The sequence below is a fragment of the Artibeus jamaicensis genome, unplaced genomic scaffold (assembly GCF_021234435.1).
Source record: "Artibeus jamaicensis isolate MK-2021 breed Jamaican fruit bat unplaced genomic scaffold, CSHL_Jam_final contig_867, whole genome shotgun sequence".
Lineage (NCBI taxonomy): Eukaryota > Metazoa > Chordata > Mammalia > Chiroptera > Phyllostomidae > Artibeus > Artibeus jamaicensis.
The window spans coordinates 5,863,561-5,891,086 of NW_026521995.1; the positions used below are offsets into that span (position 1 = coordinate 5,863,561).

The following is a 27,526-nucleotide window of genomic DNA, read 5'->3' on the forward strand; positions in this document are numbered from 1 at the left end:
AGTCTATTTATTCCCCACAGTACAAATATTCATGCACTTATAGCAGAAATTCCTCTAAAAGCTGGGTGTTATCTCAGAACCTACATCATCTTACACGTCTAAATTTAAAAACTTTTGAACTCTGAAAAACCCAAGCATTTTGGATACTGAATTACAGATCTGCGCAAACATTAGAGATAAGAGTACCTAGACAGCAGGAGTTGGGAAGAAAAGAAAGAATGGAGGGGGGCCATTGCCCATCGCCCATGGGAATGGGAACATCTTTTCTCCCTCGGGTCACTAAGGTCAGAGCAAGCTTTACAAGCAGGTAAAATCTGAATCAGACTTTGAAGAAAGTGCAGGATTTCCATAAATAAGAAGCCTCGGGAAAGGCATTTCAAACAAAAATGGACGTGAGCAAACATGAAAACACTTTAGACTTCGTGTATATTCATTCAGGGGACAAAGGATCTGCCATTTGCTACGAGTGAATGTTTTTATGTTGGACAGTAAGACATTACACGCAAGAAGTATATGCACTTTAAAACTTTTTACAGTTGCTCAGCTTTAAATGAACCACAGGCTTTCTCCAGAAAATCCTATAAAATATTATCGACCTATTATTCTAGAGAAATAATATTCGGACCTTAAGACACCTATAGAAGATTATCTTCCAAAAGATAAAAGTTAATCTTAAAAACCAACTCTGAGACAATACACATAGCAAATGGCTTTTGCTCACTAATGTAACACTTTGAAGTAACAGAAGATTTCATTCATTTGTGTACCACAAGCTGACACTTCGAAGACGTCAAGAAATGAAGTTTCCTAGTTTGCCAAAAGACAATGCAGGGTTGATAAAATTTTCCAGCTGTCAATTAATTTGCCATTGAACTGTTTACCACTTAGGTAACAGAACACAAACAATTTCAATCTATGTGGAACTGGTAAATCTAGAACAAAGTAAGGATTTTTCACCCTGAAGTGTTTTTCTTCTTTCTAGTAAAGCTATTAGGATAGTAAGTTAACACTCAATCCATTAAATCACTGTATTCCTCTTCTGGTTGCATAGCCTTAACTAAGTTCTCCGTACCCAAGTTTCCACACCGTTAAAATGGGTAAAATAAAAATACATACCTCATGGGGCTGTTGTGAGAATAATATGAGGTACAGTACGTAATAAGAGTTTAATGTTCTCCCTGAAAGCCCTAAATAATGATCTAAAATCCACTTTACATCACTGTCTATTTCCAGAAAACACATTACAGCCTAGCACTTACAAATAGTATATTACAAGTAAATACATATTAAGGCTGGTAGGTGTCAGTAGCACTAATACCTGAAGTGCAGCCAGAATGAAGACTATTGAAAGGCCGTGACCCTCACAACTGGGCATATACTGCATGCCAGAAATCGAAAGACCATTTCCAAACCAAAAAAAAAGGTACAAACTATATGTTAACAACCATATCACCTTTGGAAAGGCAAAGAAAATCTTATATGGAAACTGATTCACAGAATAACAAGTATTTATTGGAATATGGCTTTTCTCCCTTAATTTGGTGGCTTTCTTCTTAATCATGCTCACTCTCTGCCTGGCTGTACTGCTCTCCTGCCTGAAACTCAGACTTTAAGATTCCCCTCAGAGATAGTCTGTCTACTTACTATTGAGTTGTAACAGTTCTTTACATATTCTGGAAGCAAGTCCCTGATCAGATACATGTTTTGCAAATATTTTTTCCCCATCTGTGGCTTGACTTTTTGTTTTCTTACTGGCGTTTTACAAAGAGCAAAAGTTCCTGATTTTGTTAAGCCTAATTTATCATGGGTTTTTCTTTTTCCAGTTAGCTTTTTTGTGTGTCCTGTCTCAGAAATGTTGGTGTGCCCCAGAGCCACGCGTATTTTGCCTTTGACTACAAGTTTTATTGTCTTAGCTTTTTTTACATTTACTTCCGTGTTCTATCTGGGGCTAACCTGTAAAGAGGGAGGTTCCCCTTCGGCCATAGACATATTTACTTCTTCCAGCAGCACTTGAATTCAGCCCCTGAATTCAAATGTCCATACTCTCCATTCTCTTCCATAGTTCTGCATATCTATCACTACACCTATTCTATACCTTCTTGATTTTGTGGCATTTTGACTAACAATTACAAAATAGCAGTGTGAGTCCTCCAAATTTTGTTCTTTTTCAAAATTATTTTGACCACTCTATGTCCTTTTGCCTTTCCATATAAATTTTATAGTCAACTGGTCTATTTCAAACAAAAAAATTTTTAAGCCTCGCTGGAATTTTAATTGGGATTGAATTGGATTTACATAGCAATTTGTGGCTAAGTCATTATCTTAAATAACAGTGAGTTTTCCAATCCATAAACATAGTATCTCTATTCAGGTCATCTTTAAAATATTAAAACAATAATACTATTATTTTTATTCCATTTTCTCTTTGTTTGTTCATAGTATATAGAAAATATTAATTTCTTTGTAGTAATTTTATATCTTTGTATCCTTGTATCCTGCGACCTTATTAGTTCTGGCAAATTTTATTGATAGCTTCCTTACAACTTCTTAACTTACTTACTTTCCTTCCTTTCTTCTTAAAGATTTTATTAATTTATTTGTAGAAAGGGGAAGGGAGGGCAAAAAGAGAGGGAGAGAAACATTAATGTGCTGTTGCCTCTCACACACCCCTACTGGGGACCTGGTCCACAACCCTAGACTGGGAATTGAACCTGTGACCCTTTGGTGTACAGGCCGGCACTCAATCCACTGAGCAATACCAAGCAGGGTTTTGTTTTGTTTTGTTTTAAATCCTCACCAAGAGGACATTTTTCACTGCTCTTAGAGAGAGAGGGGAGACAGAAAGAGACATCGACATGAGAGAGAAGCCTCAATCGGCTGCCTCCCGTATTCACCCAGACCAGGGAAATCATTCATGGACCTGGACCAGAGATCAAACCTGCAGCCTAGGTATGTGCCCTGACCAGGAATTCAACCTGCAACCTTTGGGCAATGGGATGACGCTCCAACCGACTGGGCCACCCTGGCCAGGGCGATTCCTTACCACTTTCTATGTGCACAGTCATGTCTACAAGAGACGAGTTTTGTCTTCTGTCCCCTTTCCCTTCCTTCCTTTTATTTCTTTTTCTTGACTCATTGCACTAAAGAGGGTCTCCACTTTGAAGTTCAACAGAAGTGTGGACAGCAGATATCCTTGTCCTGGTCCTGGTCTCAGCAGTAAAAAAACATTCAATATTTTGATATTGATAGCCAAAAGGAGCCCCTTTATCAAGTGCATAAGTTTCCTTATCTTCCCAGTTTTCTAAGAGTTTTTATGATGCATGAGTGTTAAAATTTGTCAAGTGCTTTTTGTGTATCTACTAAGATAATTGTATGAATTTTGTTAATATGTTAGGACTGTTAATATGCTAAAATGATAAACCTCTCATTCCTGGGATAACTCCTACTTAATCATGATATATTGTCCTTTGCATATATTGTTAGATTTTATTTGCTAACAATTTGTTAAGGATTTTTTTATATCTACAACCATGAGAGTTATTGGTCTGAATTCCTTTTTTTACAATGTTCTCAGCCTGCTGTTGCCAGGTTTATGCCAGGCTCATAAAAGGAGAAGGGCAGTGTTCCCTCCCTCCCTGTTTTTTGAGTTTGCATAGAATTGGTAGGATTTCTTCCATAAATGTGTGACAGAATATATCCATCCGGATCTAGAGTTTTCTTTGTCAGAAGGTTTTTAATTCCAAACTCAATTGCTTTTACATTTATGGCACTAGTGAGAATTTTTTTTAATCTCTTCTTGTGGCAGTTTTTGTCATTTGTATCTCTTATGGCATGGTACTATGATTCATAATAAATATATATATTTGGTCCCACCCCCATTTCTGACACAGAGCTCCTAAAACCCTTGCAATTTCCTAAGTGATGAGAGCATCAAAGGTGTCTTTTGTTATGTTAATAAGGTATATTTTGGGGCTACACCAAAGGATGGTTGCCACCAGATAATTAGACAGTTGGAACTTTTAGTCCCAAGCCCCTGACCTCCTGGGAGAGGAGAGAGACTGGAGGTTGAATCAAATTTCACCCATCATGCCTATGTAACGAAGCCCCCCTAAGAACCCAAAAGGATGAGGTTCACAGAGTTTCTGGGCTGGTGAACACGCAGGGATGCAGTAAGAGCAGTGCTCCTGGAGAGGGCGTGGCAGCTCCAGTCCTTTCGTGCATAGTTTGCCCTATGTACCTCTCCCATCTGGCTGTTCCCGAGTTATATCCTTTTATAACAAATCAGTGACCTAGTAAGTAAAATGTTCCTCTTGACTTCTGAGAGCCATCCTAGCAACTTAACTGAATACAAGAAGGGGGTTGTTGGAAACTCCCACCTGTAACCTGTTAAGTCAGAAGCACAGGTGACTGGCTATCTAGACTTGCCACTGGCAGCTGAAATGGAGGTGGAGACTAAGCCTTTACCTGTGGAATCTGATGCCGTGATGCCTTGGGGAGAGAGTGTCAGAAAGTTGAATTGAAGGGCACTCAACTGGTGGAGAGCTGTTTGGTGTGGGACCCCCACACACTCAAATCTAATTGGTATCAGAATCCTTACACAGAATTTGCCCATTTCACCTAAGTTGTCATATTCACTGGCATAAAGTTGTTCATAATATTTCTTTTTTATCTTTTTAAATGTCTGTAGGTTCTGAATGATGCCCCCTGTTTTATTCCTGATACTGGTACTGTATTGTCGTCTTAATCACACAATCTGCTCTCTTACGTTCAAAACCCTTTTCAGAAACTAACAGGAGATCCTTATCTAGTATTCTGTCAATTCAAAGCCAACTAGAAAAGACACTATACTGCATACATAAAACTAACATAGTATTGAATGTCAACTGTAATTTAAAAATTAAAAATAATTTTAAAAAAGAAAAAAAGAGGTCAATTTAAGATGGCAGAGTAGGAAATCACAGCTCGCCTCCTTGTGCAACCACATCAAAATCACTACCAAACTACAAAACAGCCATCATTCAGAACTGCTAGAAATCAAGCTGAATATAAGTCCCACAACTACAGAATTAAAGAAGAAACTGATAGGGGAACTCAAGAATTAAAGATTTGGGCTGTAGTTATAGTTGATAGGCTTAAGTGATTAATGCACGTGGAAAGCTGTTATTCCAAGAAATGGAATGCATGACCTACGTGACTTCTAGAGGTTGACAAGATTTCAACTTTTGTGACCCAGACAGTGTGCAAGCCTTCTATCAGATAGTATCTAAGCAGCCGTTTTCCAGGAAGGGTAAACAGATGAAGATTCAGATAAAGCACTATTTATCAGCAGATAAAGAAATACAAGGAAAATCTCCAAGCTGTACTACAACTCCTTTCTGATTAACTTTTTTTCCAAACCCCCTCCCCACCCTTTTCTTCTCCTTATAAAAAGGTTGGCTTGACATGCTGTTAAGATGGTTGTTGAGGATATATAACCCACCATATTCTCAGATCACCAGCATCTAAATAAAGTGCCCATACAGATTAAATCCTTGTCTCTATTTACTGCTTCTGGTGGTGACAGGCAGCTCAAATGCTGACTTTTCCGAATTCAAAACCACGCAGAAAGATAGGAGGGGTGTAGACTACAGAAGGTGCTGGGCCCATATCCACAGGTGGTGGATATTAATGGGTCCCAGGCCTACACCAGGACCCCCTGCCCAGAGTACCAATGCCAGGAAAGATAAGTGCCCATAACCTCTGGCTGTAAAAACCAGCAGGGTTTTAAGCTGTGGAAGACAGAAAATGCTGTAGTCCCAGCCAGTTCCTCTTAAAGGGCCTGCACCCGGACTTTGACGCGGACTCAACCCCTCTGAGCTTCACCACAGGGGCAGTAGATTAGAAGGCATCAGGGACTTATGGGGAGGAACTGAACTGCCCAGCATCAGGGCAAGAGCTGGGGGCAGCGCTCTCACAAACAAAAGTGCTGACAGAGCCCACTGTTCCTTTTCTAAGCCTTCAGCCAACAGAACCAAAGAGCCAGCATGTGGGCACCATATCTGAGGTTCCATCAACCTGGTTCACAGTTTGTCCCACCTTGGTGATTCCCCGAGACTCTGCCCTAACCAACTTTAGGGCCTACTCAAGCTGTTTCCAGTGGCTTTTCCATAAGAATGGCTTGCTTTGGCTCATGCTTCAGATTTTCCTAAATTCTCTCAAATAACAAGCACCTGTCCACAGTGAGCTCCATAACTCTCCGTAAGTGGCCCTAAGTCTTAGTTCGCAGCTGGGCCTCACCAGGACACGTTCAAGCCCAACACAAGCAGCAGCAATATGCACATCACTTTGTAGCTTATGCTGGGTGACCCTGGACAGAACATAGGTGGTAGCTGACCTTGGCAATGCCAAAAGCAATAAAGGCTCAACTACAACAGGAAGGTATATACAGCCCACACGGTGATGCACCTGGCATACTCAGCTCGGGTGACATTGGAGGCTGTGCCACGGAATCCTACAAGACACCCAGTACATTAGGCTGCTCTATCAGGCTGGGAGATGTAGCAGCTCGATCTAATACATAGAAACAAACATAAGGAGACTAACCAAAATGAGAAGACAAAGAAGCATGCCCCAAATGAAAGAATAAAACAAAACTCCAGAAAAAGAGCTAAACAAAATGGAGACAAGCAATCTACTAGATGCAGAGTTCAAAACACTGGTTGTAAGGATGCTCAATGAACTTAGTGAGGACCCTAACAACAAAAAAAAAGATCCGGTGAGAAATGAAGGATACACTAACTGAAAAAGTAATTTACAGGGAATCAACAGTAGAGTGGATGAATCAAATCAGCCATTTGAAATATAAGGAAAAAAACCCCACCCAATCAGAAAAGCAAGAAGAAAAAAGAATCCAAAAATTGAGGACAGTGTAAAGAGTTGCTGGGACAACTTCAAGCACAACAACATTTGCATCATGGGAATGCTGGAAGGAGAAGAGAGACAGAAAGAAATTGAAAACCTACATGAAAAAATGACAACAAAACTTTTCTAACGTAGTGAAGGAAATAGACGTAAAAGTCCAGGAAGCACAGAGTGTCCCAAACAAGGTTAATCCAAAGTGGCCCACACCAAGAAACATAATTAAAATTCCAAAGATTAAAGACAAAGTTAGAATCTTAAAAACAGCAACAGAAAATCAGTTACCTACACAGGAGCTCCCATAAGACTGTCAGCTCTCAAAAGAAACTCTGCAGGCCAAAAGGGATTGGCAAGAAACATTTCAAGTGATGAAAAGCAAGGACCTACAACCAAGATTACTCTACCTAGCAAAGCTACCATTTATAATTGAAGGACCAACAAAGAGCTTCCCAGATAAGAAAAAGCTAGAGTTCATCACCCCCTCTAAACCAGTGCTATAGGAAATGTTAGAGTCTTTTTAAAAACAAAGATAAAAAATATGGACAGTAAAATGACAATAAATACATACCTATCAACAACTGATTCTAAAAAACAAAATAAATAAGCAAAAAAGAATTACAGACAGAACATTTTGATGGTTGCCAGATAGGTGGGGTATCTGATGGGGTGGGAGAAAAAAGTGAAGGGATTAAAGGCAAACTGGCTGTTACAGAATAGTCATGGGGATGTAAAGCACACCACAGGGAATACAGTAGGCCAAGAAAGAACATATAAGCATGACCCATGGACATGGACAATGATATGGGGACTGAATGAGAGAGTGTGGGGGAGACTGTGGGTAGTAGGAGGCAAAGCAGGAAATGGGACAATTGTAATAGCATAAATAAAATATTTATTGATTATGCTATTACAGTTGTCCCATTTTTTCTCCCCTGTATTCCCCTCCACTCTGTACCCACCCCCCCGACCAAAATTCCCCACCTATTTTATGTCCATGGGTCATACATATAAATTCTTTGGTGTCTCCATTTCTTATACTATTTTTAACCTCTCTATTTTTTACTTACCATTTATGCTTCTTTTTCTAACTTTTCCCTCATTATGCGCCCCTTCCCCTGCTGATAACCCTCCATGTGATCTCCATTTCTGTGATTCTGTTTCTGTTCTAGTTGTTTGCTTAGTTTATTTTTGTTTTTCTTTTTTCTTAGGTTGGGTTGTTGATAGTTCATTGTTTTGATCATCTTCTTTTTCTTAGATAAGTCTCCTTAACATTTCATATAATAAGGTCTTGGTGATGATGAACTCCTTTCACTTGACCTTATCTGGAAAGTGCTTTACCTGCCCCTCCATTCTAAATGGTAATTTTGTTGGATAGAGTAATCTTGGATATAGGTCCTTGCCTTTCCTGACTTTGAATACTTCTTACCAGCCCCTGACGCCTGTAAGGTTTATTTTGAGAAATCTGCTGATAGTCTTAGGGGAACTCTTTTGCAGGTACCTGTCTGCTTTTCTCTTGAAGCTTTTAAGATTCCCTCCTTATCTTTAATCTTGGGTAATGTAATTACAATGTGCCTTGGTCCAACTTCTTTGGGACTCTCTGAGCTTCCTCGACTTCCTGGAAGTCTGTTTGCTTTTCCAGTTAGGGAAGTTCTCCTTCATTTCATTTTCAAATAAGTTTTCAACTTCTTGCTCTGCCTCTTCTTCTGGCACCCCTGTTTAAAGTTCCCCCTGAGATTCCTAAGCTTCTCCTCATATTTTTGAATTCTTGGTTCTTCATTCTGCTCTGTTGAATGTTTCTTTCTTTTTATGGTCCAAATTGTTGACTTGAGTCCTGGTTTCCTTTCCTTCACTGTTGATTCTCTGTATATTTTCCTTTATTTCACTTTGTATAGCCTTTACTTTTTCCTTTATTTTGCAACCATACTTGACCAGCTCTGTGAGCACTGTGATTACCAGTGTTTTGAATTCTGTATCTGATTAAGTTGGCTATCTCTTCATCGCTTAGTTCTATTTTTAGAGATCTGATCTATTCTTTCATTTGGGCCATATTTCTTTGTCTCAGCCTCCTGTTATGTAGTAAGGGGCAGAACCTTAGGTGTTTGCCAGGGCAGGGCAACGCACATCACTGCATTGTGGCGCTGTTTGTGAGGGAGGGGTCTAAGAGGAAACATACCCCTTGCTGGGCTCTCAGTGGCTTTCAGTCACTTCCCCCACTAGCCACAAGTAAATTGGGCTCTTCTGGTGCCGATTTCCCCCTGGATGCGTTTGTGTACATTCTAGGACCCTGTGGGTTTCTCCAACAAACTCTCCTGTGAGGCTGGGAGTTTCTCCAGTTGCCTGCCACACTCCCACAGATTTTTACATCCAGAGGTTTTGAGGCTCTATTTCCCTGCGCTGAAACCCTGGGTTGCACAGTCTATCTTGTTGCCCATTTGTTTCTCCCAGCTTATCAGCACGCAAATGTGGGACCACACTATCCTCCCAGCCACCACCATGATGCCAAGTCCTCTCCACCTGGGCCGCCCATCTCTGTACCTCCTACCAATCTGAATGAATGTTTCTTCTTTAACTCATTGGTTGTTGGACTCCCATACAGTTTGATTTTCTGGCAGTTCCAGTTATTTTTATTTTAAATTTGTTGTCCTTCTGGTTGTGCAGGGATGCAAAGTGTATCTACTGATGCTTCCATCTTGGCTGGAAGTCCACAAAATGTTTTTTAAAAGAGTAATTAAAGGTAATGTCAATCTTTAATTGTATAAAAATTTTATTTCAATAAAACTAATTAAAAAATAAAAAAGATAAAAGAAAAGATATTTTTTCCATTCAAAAAGATGCCGAACTTTCACCACAGTTGAGAGATATCCAGCAGTATTCACTTGCTATGCCATGTGATTTTGGGTATCCTTATGCTTCCCAAATATATGTGTAGTTTAGGGTTTTAAATATCTGCCTCCCTTTTTCTAGCAATCCCACTTGATCCAAACACCATGCTTCAGTAACTTGTTTGAAAGTAAAAGCTAGATAATAGATCATGGTGGTCAAATAAAAAGACGGCCAAGAGTGGCAACAGTAGCCAAGCATTAAACAGGGAAAAATTATTCTTTTCCAAGTTCTTCTCAACTCAAGAGAATTTGCATTACCCCTTGTCTAGAACAGATGTATTTCTAGCAGCCATAAACTAACATGACCTATTAATATCTTCAGCTAAGAGTTCTTGCGTGGCTCATACCACCCCAAGGAAGACTCCAGCGGTACCTAGTCTCTCCCACTGAGTCTACAGTATTAATAGTAACTGTTTCCACTAGTTTGATTTTTAATAAAAAATAAAAGTAGCTAAAAAAAATCTAATTTAAAAATGGGCAAAGGACCTGAACAGATATTTCTATGAGAAGTGCTTAACCTTCACCAATCACGAATGAAATTGCAAACCAAAGCCATAATGAGATATGATCTCACACTCTTAGAATGGCTGTTGATAAAAACCAAAAGATAGCAAGTGCTAGTGAAGATGTGGAGAAAGGGGAACCTTAGGCACACTGTTGGTGGGAATATAAATTCCTACAGCCAGCAGTTTATGAATGCTGCCGCAAAATAAAAAAATAGAACTATCATATGAATCAGCAATCCCACTTCTGCATATTTATACAAAGGGATTGAAATCAGAACCTTAAAGAGAGTATCATTCAGTCTTAAAAAAGGAAATCCTGCCATTTACAACTACACTGATGGACTTGGGGGCAATGTGCTAAGTTAAATAAGGCAGACACAGAAAGGCAAAATACTGTATGACCTCACTTGTAGGTGTAGTCTCTAACAGTGAAACTCATAGAAACACAGAGCATACTGCAGGAATTGGAGAGATGGTGGTCAAAGGGCACAAAGTTTTAGGTAGTTCTGGAGATCTATACAGCACAGGGCTTATAACTAACAATACCATATTTTATACTTAAAATTTGCCCAGGTGGCAGATTTTATATTGTGTTCTTACCACAAAATAATAATAGTAACAACAGCAATAATAAAGGCGGGCGGGAGGCAACTTTGGGAGGCCCTGATGGTGGGGTGGTTTCACGGGTGTTATGCACAATCTCACAGTTAAATATGTTCAGCTGTTCACATTTAAATCATACCCCAATAAAGGGATTTTAATAAGAAATGAAGTTATCTAAAATATTCAGAACTCTGAAATATTTGGCCATCTAAGAACTATTATAAATGTAGGACCTTTCAAGAAGCTACCCCTGGACCTCTGTTTAAACAGCTTCCTTTCAAAGTCAACTAGAGAAGCTAGGACTTCCTATTAATACTTTCAGTGGCATAATTACTGGGGTCCAAACTGAAGATCACTTCCTAAAAGAAAAGCAATACATCCCCTTATATGCAATCACATTCAAGAACATCAGTTTTCTCAAAGTCTTCTCTTAATCCTTCACATTCAAATCACTCTCTTTTAAGATGCCTATCAACCTCGCCTATGCTTTCTTCATTTGTCCACTGGTCTCACTCTGCCAGATTCTCTTTGTTAGTAGCTTCACTCCTTCTCCAACATCACTCTCACTGACGTCAAGAAATCCTGCTTCTACTGCAGAACTGGCAGTTGGACTCTGTAATTAGTTTACATCGTATGTGCACTGTATTAGCCAATGCATCGTACAATCAGTGAGACTGAAAGACAAGACTGATCCAATGGACAGACAGAATAACTGCTGGTGTTAAAAAAGAAAGGGTGTGCAGAGCGAATTATTTTGTTAATGATTTGTTTATTATTAATGTTATATTGACTTCTGAAACCATTCACAATGTATACCTAGGTAAAGAACACTGTATTTTTTTCTTTCCATTGTAAGTTTTCTTATTCTTGATAGTTAATATGAATGAATAAATACAAGATTTACCAAAAAAATTATTCTCTATATATAAAATCAATTTTATAAATGGCAATCGATCAATCTCCATCCCCTTACAGGAAAAGTATCTAACATACATTATTAAATGAAAAGAAAATACATCAAAAAGTTTCCTAAAAGCATTACAATTAAAATCTGATTTAAACTGGGTGCCCAGAACAATTCCCTCCTCTTGTATATAAAATATATTTCCAGAAGCCAATATGGAGAAACCAGAAGAAAAAGCAAAGTCTTGATCATGTTAATACAAGTTCTTTTACATACAGAATCTTTATTTACTACAAAATATTAGGGGTTACGATGTCTAGATATCTCAAGGTTTTAAAAAATGATGTCAATTAATCCCCCAAATCAAGGTAGCTGAGACATATCCAAAAGAAATGTAATCATTCTAATGTACCAATATTTAAAGATAGTCACCACATTTTAAATAAGGAGAAAATCAAAATGTTCTTAACAATATTAAGTCCTGTCAAGATATCTTAAAGATTAAGGCAGTAAACAAAAGAGAAATTAAGAAGCTATGTCTTCATTAGCTTAAAAGGAAAAATAAGGTGTGGGGTTATGAGCAACACAGTGCATCTCATCACTCATAACCACGCCAGATGTCTCTTCAGAACAGAGACAGGCAATAGGGGAAAAGGCAGCAAGTAATCAATTCCGAATCAAAAACATGCCCAATATCATACTGAAAACTCGACAGCAGCTAGCCTGACTATGGAAAAGTAAACTCAACTTGCCATTTTTATATAACTGTTTGTTCTGGTCTGTCTAAAAACATTCCCAATAGACGAATATTCAGAAATATCAAATTTGGGTCCTAAGTCTATTCTTTTATGCACAATCTACACAGTGGAATAACTCACATATTAATAGACAATTAGGAAAAAAAGCAGCCGTATAAAAAATAATTTCTATCACATTAAGTTTCTCCATCCTGTAGTATAACATGTCCATTCGTCTTTCAGATTATCTTACAGGCACAAAGGCCATCTTCCAGATTTTATTGTGAAATACACTAGTTGCACAATACTCACTTTTTTTAGAGAATATGACAACTAAAAAAAAAACTATTTTGGTGGCAGCAATCCAAAATTGAGACTGTCCCTGAAGACATCTTCCTACTTCAACCAACAGAATACATATATATATAGAAGGCTCATGATTACTAAACATATTTAATTCCTTATGGTCAATTAAAATTAAATACTTGAACAATCTTTAAGTCCGATAACCTTTTGTTCTACTAATCTAATCACATCAACCAGAAAGAAAAATAAGTGCCTACCATATGGTCTTTCTGTAACAGAAAATAGCTGCTTTCAATAACAGCATCTGCGCATATCTATCAACACTAGCAGTACCCATACTTAAATCAACATATCATTGTCATAGTAAGATGACAAATTTCTTCACAGAGCAAAGAACAAAAGAAATCGAACATCACTTGTGTACTAGATTATTTGATCTGGTCACAGCTAAAGCAGTGAAGGGTCAGAGATTATGTAATCAAGGAACGAGGACTTCATAACACGTTTACCTTAAAAGAAATGAATGCTATGGATCATAAACAATGTATGGAGATATTTTCCTTAGACCTGGGCACTCATTTTCTTGATGGACCTCATCTAGTGATAGGTCCCACTCCACATTTTCAAATCCAGACTTCTGCTGAAATGCCACTTAAAGATACTTGCAGCTGGCACTGCCGCTATTCTTTTTTTATGTTTAAGATTTATTTATTCTTAAAGATAGGGGAAGCAAGGAAAAGAGGGGGAGAAACATCAGTCAGTTGCCTCTTGCTTGCCCCCAACTGGTGACCTGGCCCAAAACCCAGGCATGCGCCCCGATCAGGAATCTAACCCATGACCTTTCATTTGGCAGAAAAATGCCCAAGTCACAGAGCCATGCTGGTCAGGGCTGGCATTGCCATTACTCTTAACTCCAGCAGGCTTTATCTTTAATCCTAGTTGCAGCATAAAGCTTCTGACATGCTATGGGATTCTGACAGATTCAGAAGCATGGATGAACACACGTTTAAAATTAAATGATAGTGTTATATTATATTGTACTATAACCAGGCCAGAAAAGTCCTAGGCCTCCAATTAGGAAAACATAAGCTTCTAAAATAATTTCTAAATGTTGCTTTTAGTAGTGGCGTATCTTTTTCAGAAAGTATTTATCCATTTTTTAAGCAAGGTAGATTTTCTAGAAACCAGATTTTCACCAGACTGAAAAAAAACTACCTATTTTTAAAATCTGTAAATGGTGTCTTTTTACTATAGTTTTGGAATTAAACAAAAAAAGAGAAAATACAGAAATAATATAATCCCCAAATTCTCATCATTCAAAATTAACAACTGTCAACATTTTGTCAATGTTGTGATTATTTTTAGCTCATAATAAAATATTTGACGTTAAAAATCAAAAATATAATAAGGAGCATTCCTTTACTAGCCATTCATTCATGTTAAGAAAAAAAATTATGTCAATACAGACACAGTTTCTTTCTATAGTTTCTCTACTAGTCTAATTCCCTATCCACTATTCTGTTAATTACTATTATCTCATTTCTTGATACAAATTATTTCATACATTTGTACTCCACGCTACCTTGGTTACTAGCTCCCCAAAGGTAAGATGCAAAGAAAAAAGGCAGCAAAACTGTTAACAGCAGTGCTACTAGAAATATGGGTCTCAGAAAGAACATATTCTTCACACTCTACATATTTTTGTATAATCTAAATTAAGTACTCACATATTACATACCTAGATAGAAACTCAGTAACATTTTGGAGTGTTTCTTAGTCCTCATTTCATTCATTCACCAGAAAAAAAATATCTGAGGACCTACAATGTACTTAGTACTCTTCTAGGCACAAGAAATGTTAATATGTTATGGACACAAACTGCATTTCACACTTATGTTCTAGATACATTATCTGTCCAAATAAATAAGCAAAATGAGGATAAGCACATCAGATGGAGATTATGTGACACTGACAAAAATAAAGCAAGGAAGGAGGGCAGATCTTGTCACAGGAGCAGGGGAGAGGTATTCAATAAACAGAAGGGCCAGTCAAGGCTTCACTCAGGAGGTAATCTCTATGCAAAATCAGAAGCAGACAAGGCAGCCAGCTGTGAGGACACCTTAGGGTGGGGGATGTTGAAAGGAGAGGGTACAGCAAGTGGGAAGGCTCTGGGGAATGGCATGTGCCCTGGGTGCGCCCAAGAGCCGGAGTCCAGACAGGCCAGTACAGAGTGAGGAGGGTGAGGGTAACAGAAGGTGAAAGTAAGGTCAGGGAGGGGGCAGGGGGGACCATATAGGGATTTGCTGGGCAGTCAGAACTTTGGCTTTTATCCTGGGGCAAATGAGAAGCCATTAAAGGAATTTGGGCAAAGAAGTGACATGATCTGTTTTATAAAAGGGCCACTCTGATTACTGTGTGAAGAACAGACTCTAGGCTGGCAGGCACTGAGGCTGAGAGACCAGTCAACCAGATTTGCAATGCTATGCCTGAGAAAAATAAGAGATCAAAGATCACTCCCAGATGCCTGGCCTGAAAGGGTGAGATTACTAATATTTAAGATGAAGACTGCAGAATGAGCAAATTGGGAAGGTGACCTGGGGGAATGGATGTAGAGAAGCAGAAACTTGGTTTTAGATATGCCTCCTTAATATCCAAAAGGACTGATCAGTCAAATCACATAGTTGGTTATTGAAACCTAAATTCAAGGGATAGGTCAGGGTAGACATACACATACATACTCATACATGCAAGTATATGTGTATTTATGTACATATATGAATTAGCAGTTTATACTTGATATTTAAAATCGTGAAACTAGCTATAGCAAAAGGAAAAGAGTGTCCAACAGCCCAGAGGTATATGAAGATTTAATAGGTCAGGAAGCTGAACAAACTTCAATGAGACTAAGAAGGAGGAAACAATGAGGCGAGAGGGTAAACAAGACACTACAGTTTACTGAAACCTAGGTGAACATTTAATAGAAATTAAGGCCTTTCCTACATATCCACTCAGTCGTTCAACAAATATTTATTGAACATCTACTATGTACCAACTGCTGTAGAAACACAAATGGTCCCTAGTCTTATGGAGCCTGCAATCCAGGAGAATACGGATAATAAACTTTTTTAAAGTCCTATTCCTAACAAGGTACAGGATGCTACTAATCCAACCTCGGAAGGTCAGGGAAGGCTTTTCCTGGGGAAGTAATGTTGAAGAAAAGACAAAAATGATGAGTAAAAATCAGCCCAGGAGGAGTGGAGGCAGAGGAGGGGAGGCTAAAGGGAGGGTGAAGGAAAGCAGCATTTATAAGGACCACTTACAAGGACCTGAAGTGAACAGACACTGATGCCCCCAGGGAAACTGAAAGCAGCTTTGTGTAGGACACTCAGAAAGAGGAAACAAATGAGACAGGAGAGGGGCAGGCCGGACAGTCACGGTCCTGTAAGACTTCTCAGGAGTTTGAACTTTATTCCCAAGGCAATAGGGAACCCAAAAATGGTTTTACACAGGGCAATGCAATAATTAGCTTTCTGTTGCAGGAGGAGGCAGGGATAGAGCAATGGAAGAAGACAGGCGTGGCCGGGGTCTATCTCGGAGATACAGTTGATCTGAACAAAGGGTAGTGACAGTGGGATCAGGAATGTGCCCTCGAGAGGACTTTGGATAGGAGGAAGGAATGAGATGAGCCAGGATGATAACCTAGTTTTTGTCCTGGACAAAGAAGGAGATAGTGGCGCTACTCACTAAATAGAAGAAACACAGGTTGATAGTAGGGGAACAATTCCACGAGTTTGAAATGCCTGTGGGCTATTTGAAACAAAACAAAACTGGTAGACAACTGGCTATATAGGTCTAGAAACAAACCATAAAATCTGAAATAGAGTTGTAAATTTGGAATCACTGGCATATAAATTAAAGCCATGGGAGAGTGTAAAATGAAACGCAGGAAATGAGAAAAGAGAACAGATTAACTGGGGGGGCCTGGCTCTGCTTAAAACCAAGGCGAAGAGGGAAGCAGAGGAAGGACCCTACAAAAAAGAAAAAAAGAGTAAGGGGGTGAGGTATTCAGGGGGGAGGCAGGAAACAAGGGAATCTGGGGTAAGAGCAAAGTGTATAGTCTGTATTCCAGAAAGAAGAACAAAAGTATGAATTTTCGTATGAATTCATACATGGAAAGCCCCTTATTATTTACACTATTCCAAAATCAACCAACAAATGTATTTCGCCAGCTATAATACATTCTAGTCACAGGATAATCTTAGCCCAGGTGAAGAAGCAAAACATAAATTAATAAGCATTAGTAAGTAAGTTTATTTTAATAATGGACTGTAGAAGTACTAAACACTTGACAACACTATGAACTACAGATAAAAAGCAAAATGAATGTTCTAAATGGGAAAAATGATGTGGTCTAAAAAACTGAAAGCCAAACTTTTCACCTTTGGCTAAAATAAAAAATAAATAAGAAAAAGCAAGCTGGACCTCAAAGGACCAATACTATATGATATGGAAGGGCGAGAGAATATCAGAGAACTCAGTCTACAAAAGGCACTTTGTGAGCCAAGTTACTCAAGGCTAGGTGTCAGAATACTTTATAGATCAAACTACAAACACATAGACACACCCTAAAAAACTATTATGTGGCTCATATTAAGTGAAACCAATTTTGAAAAATATATCTTTCGCTGTGCAAAGTATATAATTTTGTGTGTACACACTGTGTCATCTCACTGTATAATGCCAATGTAGATATATTCTACCGGGCTGTCACAGTTCTTCATTACATAACAAGATTGCTATTTGTTTTTTAACTTTCCAGTATATTCTTGGGGAAGGGTGTCTACATTTATTCATATGCCAACAGAACTAGATTCTGATTCTTAAAATGAACAAGAAACTTCTGATCATTTTTCAACAAAGCAACAAATCTTATCCATTAAAGGTGGCGTTAGCTAATTAGGTAAGCCACCAAACAGTGAATCCTATTAACTCACTATGTAGATTTCTTCTGTTCTACAAAGTTAAGTTTTTTGGCTGATTAATATTAAGACATATGCTCACCTCTTGGTTAGGCAAAAACACAAATTTATTATTCAAATGCACATTTAGAACCTAGCTATTTTTTAAAGTTTTTAAATAATGAGAGTACTACTGTAAAATATAATACTTCTGATAAAATTAAGCACCAAAATTAAACATGGTGTTCAAAGACTTTAGTATTTATCAACCCAGAGTTGATCCTCAAAGTATTCCAGAGGCAACTCATCTACCTATTCACTACAAGACCAACAATACCTTAGTTTAATATAAACTCAGGTATGTATATAGTCTTTAAATGAGCAAAATACAGACAATCCAGTGTTTCCTTGGTTCCCAGATTAAAAACAATATGGCCATGCCAGCAGCAAGAGCCAAGTGAAAACAAATTTCACAGCCCTTGAAAAATACATAACTGTCATTGTTAATAAAAGCCAAGTTTGCAACTGGAAACACTGCCTTGTAAGCCAAGAACAAGATGTGTCTATTATAAATTCTCAGTTTCAGGACACCCTTTACGTGACAAAAAAAAAAAAAAATCAAATAACGTTGTTCTTGCAAATATAATGCAAATGAATGCTAATTTAAGTATTCAGAAGACAATGACAAATAAGGCTTTAGGACCTCGGTACATATTATTATGTAACTACAATACACATTAAGCAATCACCAAGTTGTAGGTAGGCCTTCCAAAAGGAGTGATTATGGTTTACCATGATCAGAGGTTGTGGTGTTATACTTAATCATGTTTTTTACCTGCAAGCAGGTGTTTACAGGTGTCAAGGAGTAAAACACGGATTCTACTTGTAAACCTATAGTTCTAATAAATTCTACCTACCTATTTTTTCTGCTTAAACTTTCTAATCCAATATGAAGTAAGCTGATATAATAGCTGACAGTATGATGTAATTTTTGTTTGCATGCTTTACAAACAAAAATTTAACTTGATTCATTTTTATTAAAATGCCAAAACCCGCACACTTAGAATCAGACCTTATTTCAACAACCACAAAGTTAAAATTTAACACTTACAAGGCACAAAATGAATGTGAGTGAAAGCTCATTTGGGAATGCTGCCGCTGCTATCTAAAGTAACCTTCAACCTTTCAACAAAAATACAAGCATCTCAAAAATAAAGTTTATAAGAATAACAATACTCAATATAGTTAGAAAATAGATTACTGAAACTATTGATAACAAATTAAACACAACATAGTCATTACAGAGGAAAAAATCCAAATACAAGGGAAAAAGATAATGAGAGGCAATAGGGCATATGGGTGTCATAAATCAATGGGATCTTCTACGATTTCTGTCCTGTCTGCTCAAACAATTTCAGGAAGCCTGGCATAAAATCTTCTGGGCCCTTCCAAAGATGCTGGCCTGAAGGCAATGCAAGCCACCTGACACCCCAGAGCAGCTCACAGGTTTTCTGATCAGTGAAGAGCAAAATAAAGAACAGCAGAGGGAGGAGATTTTTCAGACAGGTGGAATTACAACGCTCTAAAGTTTTCCAAGGCTGTCCCTAAACTGGCAAAGAGGAAACACTTATTTTTCTACCCAAAACAGAGATCCACACCAACAGCAGCCAGGATACCCAATGGTATAAAAGAGAGATGAAGGTTCAGGTGCAAAAAAAAAAAAAACACCAACTGGCACCACCTCAGAGAATAAACCTTGGATACACACATACAAAATTCACAAAGCCACCCCCTAACCAGCTCAACTCCAAAAATACTGGAGGATGGGAATCAACGGAAAACAGACTTTTGGCATCCCCAAACAACTGAAATGGGAGAATTCCCCACTCAGAGGTGACTAAGATGGTGACATTTCAAAGTGAGGAACACATTCCTGCAAAGAAATCATGGGCAGTTCTTGGAAATAAAAATGAATGAGGCTTCGCCTCGCTAGTGGTCAGGCAGGGGTGCTCCCACCGACCAGCTCAAAGCCCCCAAAAACCTTTTCTTAGGTCCAGTGACAAGTACCCTGCTCCCAGAGAGGGCACCCTCATGCAAACAGGCCACAGGGGACCTGGAATGCTGCCTCTGCACTTACCTCACAGGCGAGGGGCCCGTGGGCCTTGAGTGTGTCACCATCTCCCTCAGGCAGACCAGTCCGACGTGTGGCCATCATTTCATTTCAAATCACAAAGAAGGGACCAACCCTTTGGAGCCCACATTGGGGTAGGAATGCCACCACACAGCAAAAAAAAAAAAAAAAGGGGGGGGGGGAATAATTCCACACTAGGCTCTGAGGAGGGGCAGGGTTGGTGCAACAACGTGCCAGGGAAGGAATGTTTTTATGAAGCCCCTGAAGGATGTCCTGATGATTTCTTCGGACTTCAACTGACTGCACCGTCTCCGTCCATTTCTAGAGACTTCAAAAACAAAGACAGGCTTCTTGGCAGCTAGTGAAGCCAAAGGCAGAAAGCGGTCCCCTTCCTCCCGAATCCAACTGGAATCTGAGTAGGTCGTGAAGGCTTGAGCGTCAGCTCCCAACAAGATCGCTCCTGGAACGGGAAAAAATTAAAGGGCGTGAACTTTCTCCAGACGCTGACCTTAGCCTTGCCCACAGGTCTACCCCAAGTGCCCATTTCCAACACCTGGAAAGATAATTCGATCCATGCTGATGAACCTCACAAATTAAAGCTGAAATAAGCTTCCCGTATTAAAAATAAAATTAAAAAGAGAAAAATGTATAAATCGGGAGAAAGAAGAAATATCATAACTGCATGGTGGTTGCGAAAAAGACGCCTGGCTGTTGTGCAGCCTTCAACAAAAACCATTCCCTTTTCAAGTGCATTTAATTAATGTATTTGCTATGCAGAAGTGAAGGAGTATGGACGTTCTTCCGCATCACCCAGATAGTACGCTTAAAGGAAGTTTTCTTTCCACGAGACTAAAATGGGATAATACTTTACAAAAACCCTCCTCGCTTCCCTCCCACCCACTCCAAAATAAAAACAAAAAGCCAGCCTCGGACTCAGCCAGCGCCCTCTGGGTGCCTCCAGGCGCCCGCAGCGAGCTCCAGTGCCCCGGCCCGAGTCCCGGAGGAGGCGGCTGTTTTCCTTGGCCCGCGGCAAGGCTGGGTGGGGACGACGCCGGGCCGGGCGGGACTCCGGCGCAACTCCCTCTCCCGGGCATGATTCCGGAGCTACCTAAATGAAGCTACAACTCAAGCAACTTTTATGTAGTTGCTGCTCCCCAAACTACCACTCGACATTATCTTTCCCTTTCCCTGTGGCCACCTAGGGGGAAAAAATTGGAAAAAGAAAACCACCACCCACCTACCACGATTCCCTCCGCCCCTTCCAGAGGCGGGTCGGTGATCTGGATCTCAGGCGAAGGGCGGCCCAAATATGTACTTTAAAAAGGTGTTGGGAACCCAGTGGGGAAAAGACAAAAAGCTAGGGGCTCAGCCTTCGCGCCCGCTGGGCTCCGCGGCCAACAGGAGCGGGGAAGCGAGCCGGGCGCCGGGCCCCGCCAGGACGCGCTAGGCCGCAGGCTCGGTTAATATTCATGAGCAACCGGGAGGCGCCCCTCCTCCACGGCGGTCGGCCGGACCCCTACGCCCGCCGCCGGCCTTTGTGCCCTTCCCTCCTCCCTCCGGCTCTCTCTCGCTCCGCACACGCGGGTGCGGCCCCTCCGCCCCCACCGGGCGCCTGCCGTGGGCTTTCCTCGGCCACGCGCCTGGACCGACCAGACGGGGTGGTCCGAGGTGGCGCGAAGGGAAGGAACCCGCGGCGAACAGGACTCCCCGCCCGCGGGCTCTGCACCCTCTCGGTTAAAGCGGAAAATCAAGAGAAACGCACCGGAGGAAGCGGACTACTGGATCCTCAGGGGACTACCAGGCTCCGGGACAGCGCGCCCAGCAAGCCCAGCGCTAGCTGGTCCCAGCCGGCCGACGACCAGGCGCTGCCCGCCGCTGCGCTCCCAGGCCGCCGCCCCCGGCCGGCCGCTCCCAGACACCGCCGCGACCTGTCCCGGCCGGCCCCGGGCTCTCGGCCGCCGCGGGAGGGCGTGGGGCGGGGCGGCGGCCGCCGGACTCTCCCCTCGCCTCGCGGGGCCGGGCCGGGGCCGCGCTCGAGCGCCCGCGATCGCCAAGTGACAGAAGTGCTTTGCTCCGCTGCGAAGCCGAGCTGCTTCCCGGGGGCGGATTTCTCGCTTCTTCCTCCCTAGATCCACCTCCTCCTACTCCACCTCCTTCCCCTCCCCTCCCCAGGGGAGGCTCGGGGGCTGAATATTTTCTGTCTTGAATAATAGGGTCCCGGGAACCGACCCTAGAGAAGGGGGATTAGCCTGGGGGGCGGGAGGGAGTTGCTCGCCACCAGCTTCCCAGTGTATGTCGGGACCTACAAGCCCACGCTGCCCAACCCCCGGTACCACCCTAAGTCCGAACACAAATAAAACCTTCCCCGCCTTCTCCTATCTCCCGAACACTGAGCGGGAGCGGCCAGGAACAGAGCTTTCTACTGGGAAGACTCGGTGCTCGGCGTCAGAGCCGGAGGGGGGGGGAGGAACTATATGGCTAAATGTGCAGAAGTGAGGGATCACAGGTCCCAGACCGAAGGGGACAAGCCTTGATGAATTTTTGTCCCTTTTTCGCAGCGGGAGGGGAAAGAGGCTGCCAGGCGCTGAGGGACTAAGATAAGGGAGTGTCTTTTCAAGTCCCAAGGCAAACCAGCTTCTGGTAACAGGGAAAGGGTAGCAGCGAAGCGTTATTCATTCAGTTTTTTTCCCCTTTTCAAATCTCCAGAGCAGCTGAAAAAATTCGGCGGTGTAGGCGAAACGGAGGAGAGGTGGCTGCGTGCTCCACACTACCGATCACAGCGCCTCCGGGCTTAGAGGACCACCGCAGCCAGTCCGCACTCAATTCCCGGGCCTGGCCACAGACCGCTGGCGGCTTGCCCCGCCCCGCCGGCCTCGGGACATCTCCCGCTGCAAACCGTCCAATCCGGAGACGCGTCGGGACAGCAGGAGCCAGTCAGGAGCTGCTGACTCAAGCTTCCCTCCACCCTTGTCCCGCCCCCCAAAAGGAAAAGCCACCTCCCCTTTGTCTCCCCTTCCCACCCCACCCTGGCTCTAGGGAGGTATCTTCGCAGCTCTCATCATCTAGGGGTGGAAGTAGAGTAGCCTGAGGAAGAGGCAGCGTTTGTCACCTTGTTGCTTTCATCTTCGCCCCTTCCCACCCGCACCCCTCCTCCCTTTCCCCTTCCTCCTGCGGGTGCTGTTGAGGGTCATTTTAATCCGCGCTCAGGCCGGGGTACTGCCAGCTATTGTGTCTGATCCGCTGCCACCACTACCATCCTGAGGTAGAAAAGAGGAACAAAACCAAAAAGCTACGGAGTCTGTTTACCTTCTTACGACACTATCCCGAGAGGATTTAGAGACACCTTCCCACCCCACTCCTATCTTTCCCACCCCTCCCCCTGCCCGCTGCCTCAAGTCCTGTTTCTTGATGATGTAAAAAACAAAACAAAACACTAAAAACACTCCCTGGAGCCTGAATACCTACCTGTTCCTTGGTTTTTAGTCCTTCCTGAGAGTGGAATGTGCCAAATATTTAGAATGTACGACTAAATCCTCAGCCTCAACTAGAGGAAACTCTTTGACTAGATCATTTTTATATGATAAAACGTGCATGTTCTTGACAGCCCCTGACAAAACTAAGCCAATAACAAAGACAAAAAAAAGTAAACTAGAGGGAATGACTGCCAGTCAGTTGGTAATTTACTGAGCAGCCCACTGGGCTATAGCAGTATCCAGTTCTAGGTACTGTTGAGTAAATCAACAAGAAATGAATAGGAATGAAGGTTTCAAGTAGCAGACCTCTAGTGGACTTACAGAATATGCCGGGACTTACAGAATATGTCTAGAAAGGAAAAACAATTTAAAGCACAAAACAGCTCCTTACAAATGCCAGTGGGCATGCGTGGCATAAACTAACCTAACAGTTGACATTTAGGGTTAAGGTTTTTGTAAGGGTTGATTTTAAAAAGGGTTTTCAGGTTGGTAAAGGAGAGTAAATATAAATTTCATGACATGAAAAGGAGGTAAAACACATTTTAGGAATAGTGAAAAATTAGCATAACATAGAAAGACATTTCTACAAAAGGTAGGTAATCTAGATTTCAGTCCAGCTCCATTATTTTCCATATGACGTAGGGCAAGTTAGTACTTATATGTATATGTACTAGAGCTACCAAATAATAATAGTAACAACCGCCCATATAGCACTGCCTTTGTGCTCAGTATTCCTTGAAAAGCTTACACACAACTCAGTGAGATAGATGTGCAGAGCCAAGATTCAAGCTCAGGGAGTCAGTTTCAGAGTTCACAGTTTCTTCACAGCTATACTACCTCTAACATGGTTTTTAATAACAACAGCCAATACTTAGTTTAATATATGCTAATTATTGTGCTTTGTGAATACTAATTTAATCCTACTCCTGGGATCAGTGTGAGTGTGATGTCGTAGTATTTGGGAATGTTTTTAAGAACCATTATTATAAGTTACTACCATGTGTAACTTACCTGAGTTAGGATAGGTATTGTTAAGACGCAGGGTCTCAAGATTGGTCCTTCATGCTAAAGGTTAAAATGTATAGCACAATATTTTGCAGAGGCAGCTGAAACCAGATGAACTTGACCCAACCCAACAAGATAAATTTAGCCAGCTGCAAAGAAGAAATCAACATGTAATTAACCAAATAGTGTATATAGACCATGACTAAGCCTCCCTTTGGGGAGACAGAGCTTTGGATATGAATCCCCAGCCTCCTTTACTTGCTGCAAGTAAATAAAACTATCTAATATCTAACCACAGCCACCTCTTGTTCTCGAATAGAACACCCAAGCTAGGAACCCTTTGAGTTCAGTAATGGTATGGTTACAATGTTCTAAAATTTGGGAGTGTTTTTCAAAACCTTTACAATAATTTGGTATCCTATGAATCTTATGTATATTAAGGGATCTGAATAGAGAAAGACAAAAGCACAGTATTAAGATTTCAGAAACCTGGGTCCTAGCTCTCTACTAGGACCTCAGAGTATGTCTACTTTGCTGGCCTCCTGAGAGCATCAAACAAGATCATACAGGTAAAGGAGCTTTAGAAAGGTAAAAACATTACTTTGATGAAAATATTATTTTGAAGCAGGAATTTTTCTTGTTCCCCAACAAGAATGCTACTCTTTATAACGTCTTATTGATATTTATTAGGAACATATAAACCCAGTTAAAAATTAGGTCTATTCCTTTTTGAAGGCATGAGTAATAATAATAATGTTTTGAGAACTGTGTGAGTTCTCATTTAGATGAATTCTGAATTGACTAAAGTGGACGCCCTCTAGGCTTCTGGGAAGTGGCAGCCATCAGACAGTCACTCTCCAGTCCCAAGGCTAATGGTGTACTAGTTCAGGGTACAAATCCTTAGAGTTGTCTTGAGCTGCCCATCTTGGGCATTTCACTCATTAACACCTCCACCAGAGGGAGGACAAGAGAAAGGAAAAAGAGTCAAACGTACACATCATGTGGCTACTGGATAAGCACTCCAGCGAAAAAATTTGTGAAACAACAGGTTTAGAGATCATTACAAATGAAGAGAGATTTGAAATTAACTGTGGGTTTCACAATTAATACCTTGATAGTTTTCTTTATCCCAAATATCATGGACAAGCAAGAGCTAACAGTGATTCTTGCTTTGTTTACTTTGAAATTCTACTAATTTTTCTCTTTTAAGCATAGTTAATATATATGTGGCTTTCCTATCAAATAACAACTTAGAGTTCCCCTTGAAAGAGCCTCAAAAGTTACTGCAGCTATATTAATAACAACTGCAAGAAAACCTTATACACCATACTTCTTGCAATGTAGGCAAGACATTTTTAAAGTTGGGAACTATACCCTCAAAATGTAAGTTTTGACTTTGTTGTGACTCGATAATATTGTTTTGGTGCATCCTTATCAAGGAAAAATGTCAACGCCAGAAATAGAACCAAAATGTCCTAGGCCCTGGTCTAATGTCATTCTGCGATAATCTATGGATGATTTCTACTCTGAATATAGAAGTTGGCAATTCTAAGCAGTATAAGTGTTTGCCAGAGAATTCTACAAATGAAATGTGTAACATGGGCTGAAGCATTTGCAAAACTATGTGTCTGAGGCAGTTAGACCAATGACCTTCAGAGGAGTGAACGTTTTTCGTTTTACTAAAATAGTGTAAACTTTATTTCTTATTTATACAATACCACAAAACATAATCTACTAATACTTCTTTGGAAAAAAAGGCTTTCTTGTTTAATTGAATAACTACAGAAAACTCACCTCTTTAGTAGAGCATTTAACTACTGTAATCAAAAGAAGGGATTGATTTTCCAAAATAGAAAATTTCTAAAATTTTTCTTCCTTCATCATCTTTTTAATTAATTATGTAAATAATTTACTAATTTAATGCTCTGCATTTGCTAGATTTACAACTTATTATTTCTGTCCATATAATTACTATATATCTTCAATTATTAATTTCTAATCTAGTTCTAGTGGCACTACTTAATTCACCGTACACAGTCCCCAGCAAAGTGCCACACATAACAGATACCCTTAACTAGTTTCTCTGTCCTAAGCTCATTGTGGTATTTTCCTTCCCTGGACTAGCACTCTGCTTTGGTGCTTCTTTTGGGGGTTGTTTGTTTTTGGGTTTTTTTTGGTATTAATTAGTTACATGATCATAAAGAATCATTTTATTTTTAATGGAATATTATGTCCTTCCCTATCTAGAATATAAACGTCTCTAGGACAGATTCCTAAGGCTTTTACTTCTTTTCAAGCCCCCATAATAACCATCACAGCTTTTCCATGTAAAAATAACTATAAAATTATGCAAGAAATTAATGATGTGTCACTATGATTGGTAAATATTTATACTCAAGAAATTCCTGGCTGACCAACAACTCTCCAGGTTGCAGGGAGATAGTCATTGCATGTCTGTGTGCACATGCCCAAAATGGACAGTATCAATTTTAAGAGGTGTCCACAAAGAGAACATGTGGTATGGGTGTCAACTTCCAGAAATGCCACCTTTTATCTCTTTACCTAACTTCACCTCCAGTGGCTGAGATATTTTGTGGCAATAGTACCATGCCAAAAATTAATATTACTTGCATTTGGAAAGTAATTACAGAAGTTCAGCCCATGGTTTATCCATAATTATGTATTAAACATTTTCTTCAGAAATAAAATTATTTTTTTAGCACCAACACCTCCATAATTAAAATCAAATGGTATGGCAGTCACTTTCATCTGCATCATTAAGAGTTCATTTCCACAATTTAAGAAAAAATATAAATAAAAATGTTAAAAATTTTTTTATCCTAAGAATCATAACTTTTATTTATAAGCATGCCAATTTTCCTTAAAAATATAAAATGTTTCTACCCGCCCCATTACATATAAGTTGGAACATCCTGTGAAAACACTGTGTAATCTGGATAGAAACCCATATTACAACTGGAGAACTGAAATGCGTTTTTATCATCTTGGAATAGAATGCTAAATTCCTATCATTCTAACTAGGAACAGTGCTCACAATTGATTTTTGATATTATAGGCCTAATCAGAATGACCCAATGTTTTTAATCATAATGAAGAAAATATA

At 40.4% G+C, this 27,526-nt stretch overlaps 2 protein-coding genes across 8 annotated transcripts in view; one reads left to right on the forward strand and one right to left on the reverse strand.

The window, feature by feature from the left end:
* The window catches only part of ARHGAP21 (Rho GTPase activating protein 21), a 127,752-nt gene extending 105,974 nt beyond the window's left edge, over positions 1-21,778 (reverse strand). For 5 of the 7 annotated variants that reach the window (XM_037125807.2, XM_037125803.2, XM_053673470.1 and 2 more), the window contains exons 1-2: positions 21,687-21,778; positions 19,931-20,384 (exon numbers count right to left, since the gene is read on the reverse strand). In XM_037125807.2, coding sequence (XP_036981702.2) covers positions 19,931-20,008 — 78 coding nt within the window. In that variant the 5' untranslated portion in view covers positions 20,009-20,384; positions 21,687-21,778. Of the gene's footprint in view, positions 1-19,930; positions 20,385-21,161; positions 21,295-21,686 lie in introns of those variants that run through there. The other 2 variants (XM_053673469.1, XM_053673468.1) reach the window with 2 other exon arrangements.
* LOC128628608 (translation initiation factor IF-2-like) lies at positions 21,287-23,382 on the forward strand. Its single transcript, XM_053673472.1, has 2 exons — positions 21,287-22,359; positions 22,631-23,382. Exon 1 carries the CDS (start codon positions 21,394-21,396, stop codon positions 22,051-22,053), a length of 660 nt encoding a protein of 219 aa, XP_053529447.1. The 5' UTR covers positions 21,287-21,393; the 3' UTR covers positions 22,054-22,359; positions 22,631-23,382.
* The last annotated feature ends 4,144 nt before the right edge of the window (positions 23,383-27,526 follow it).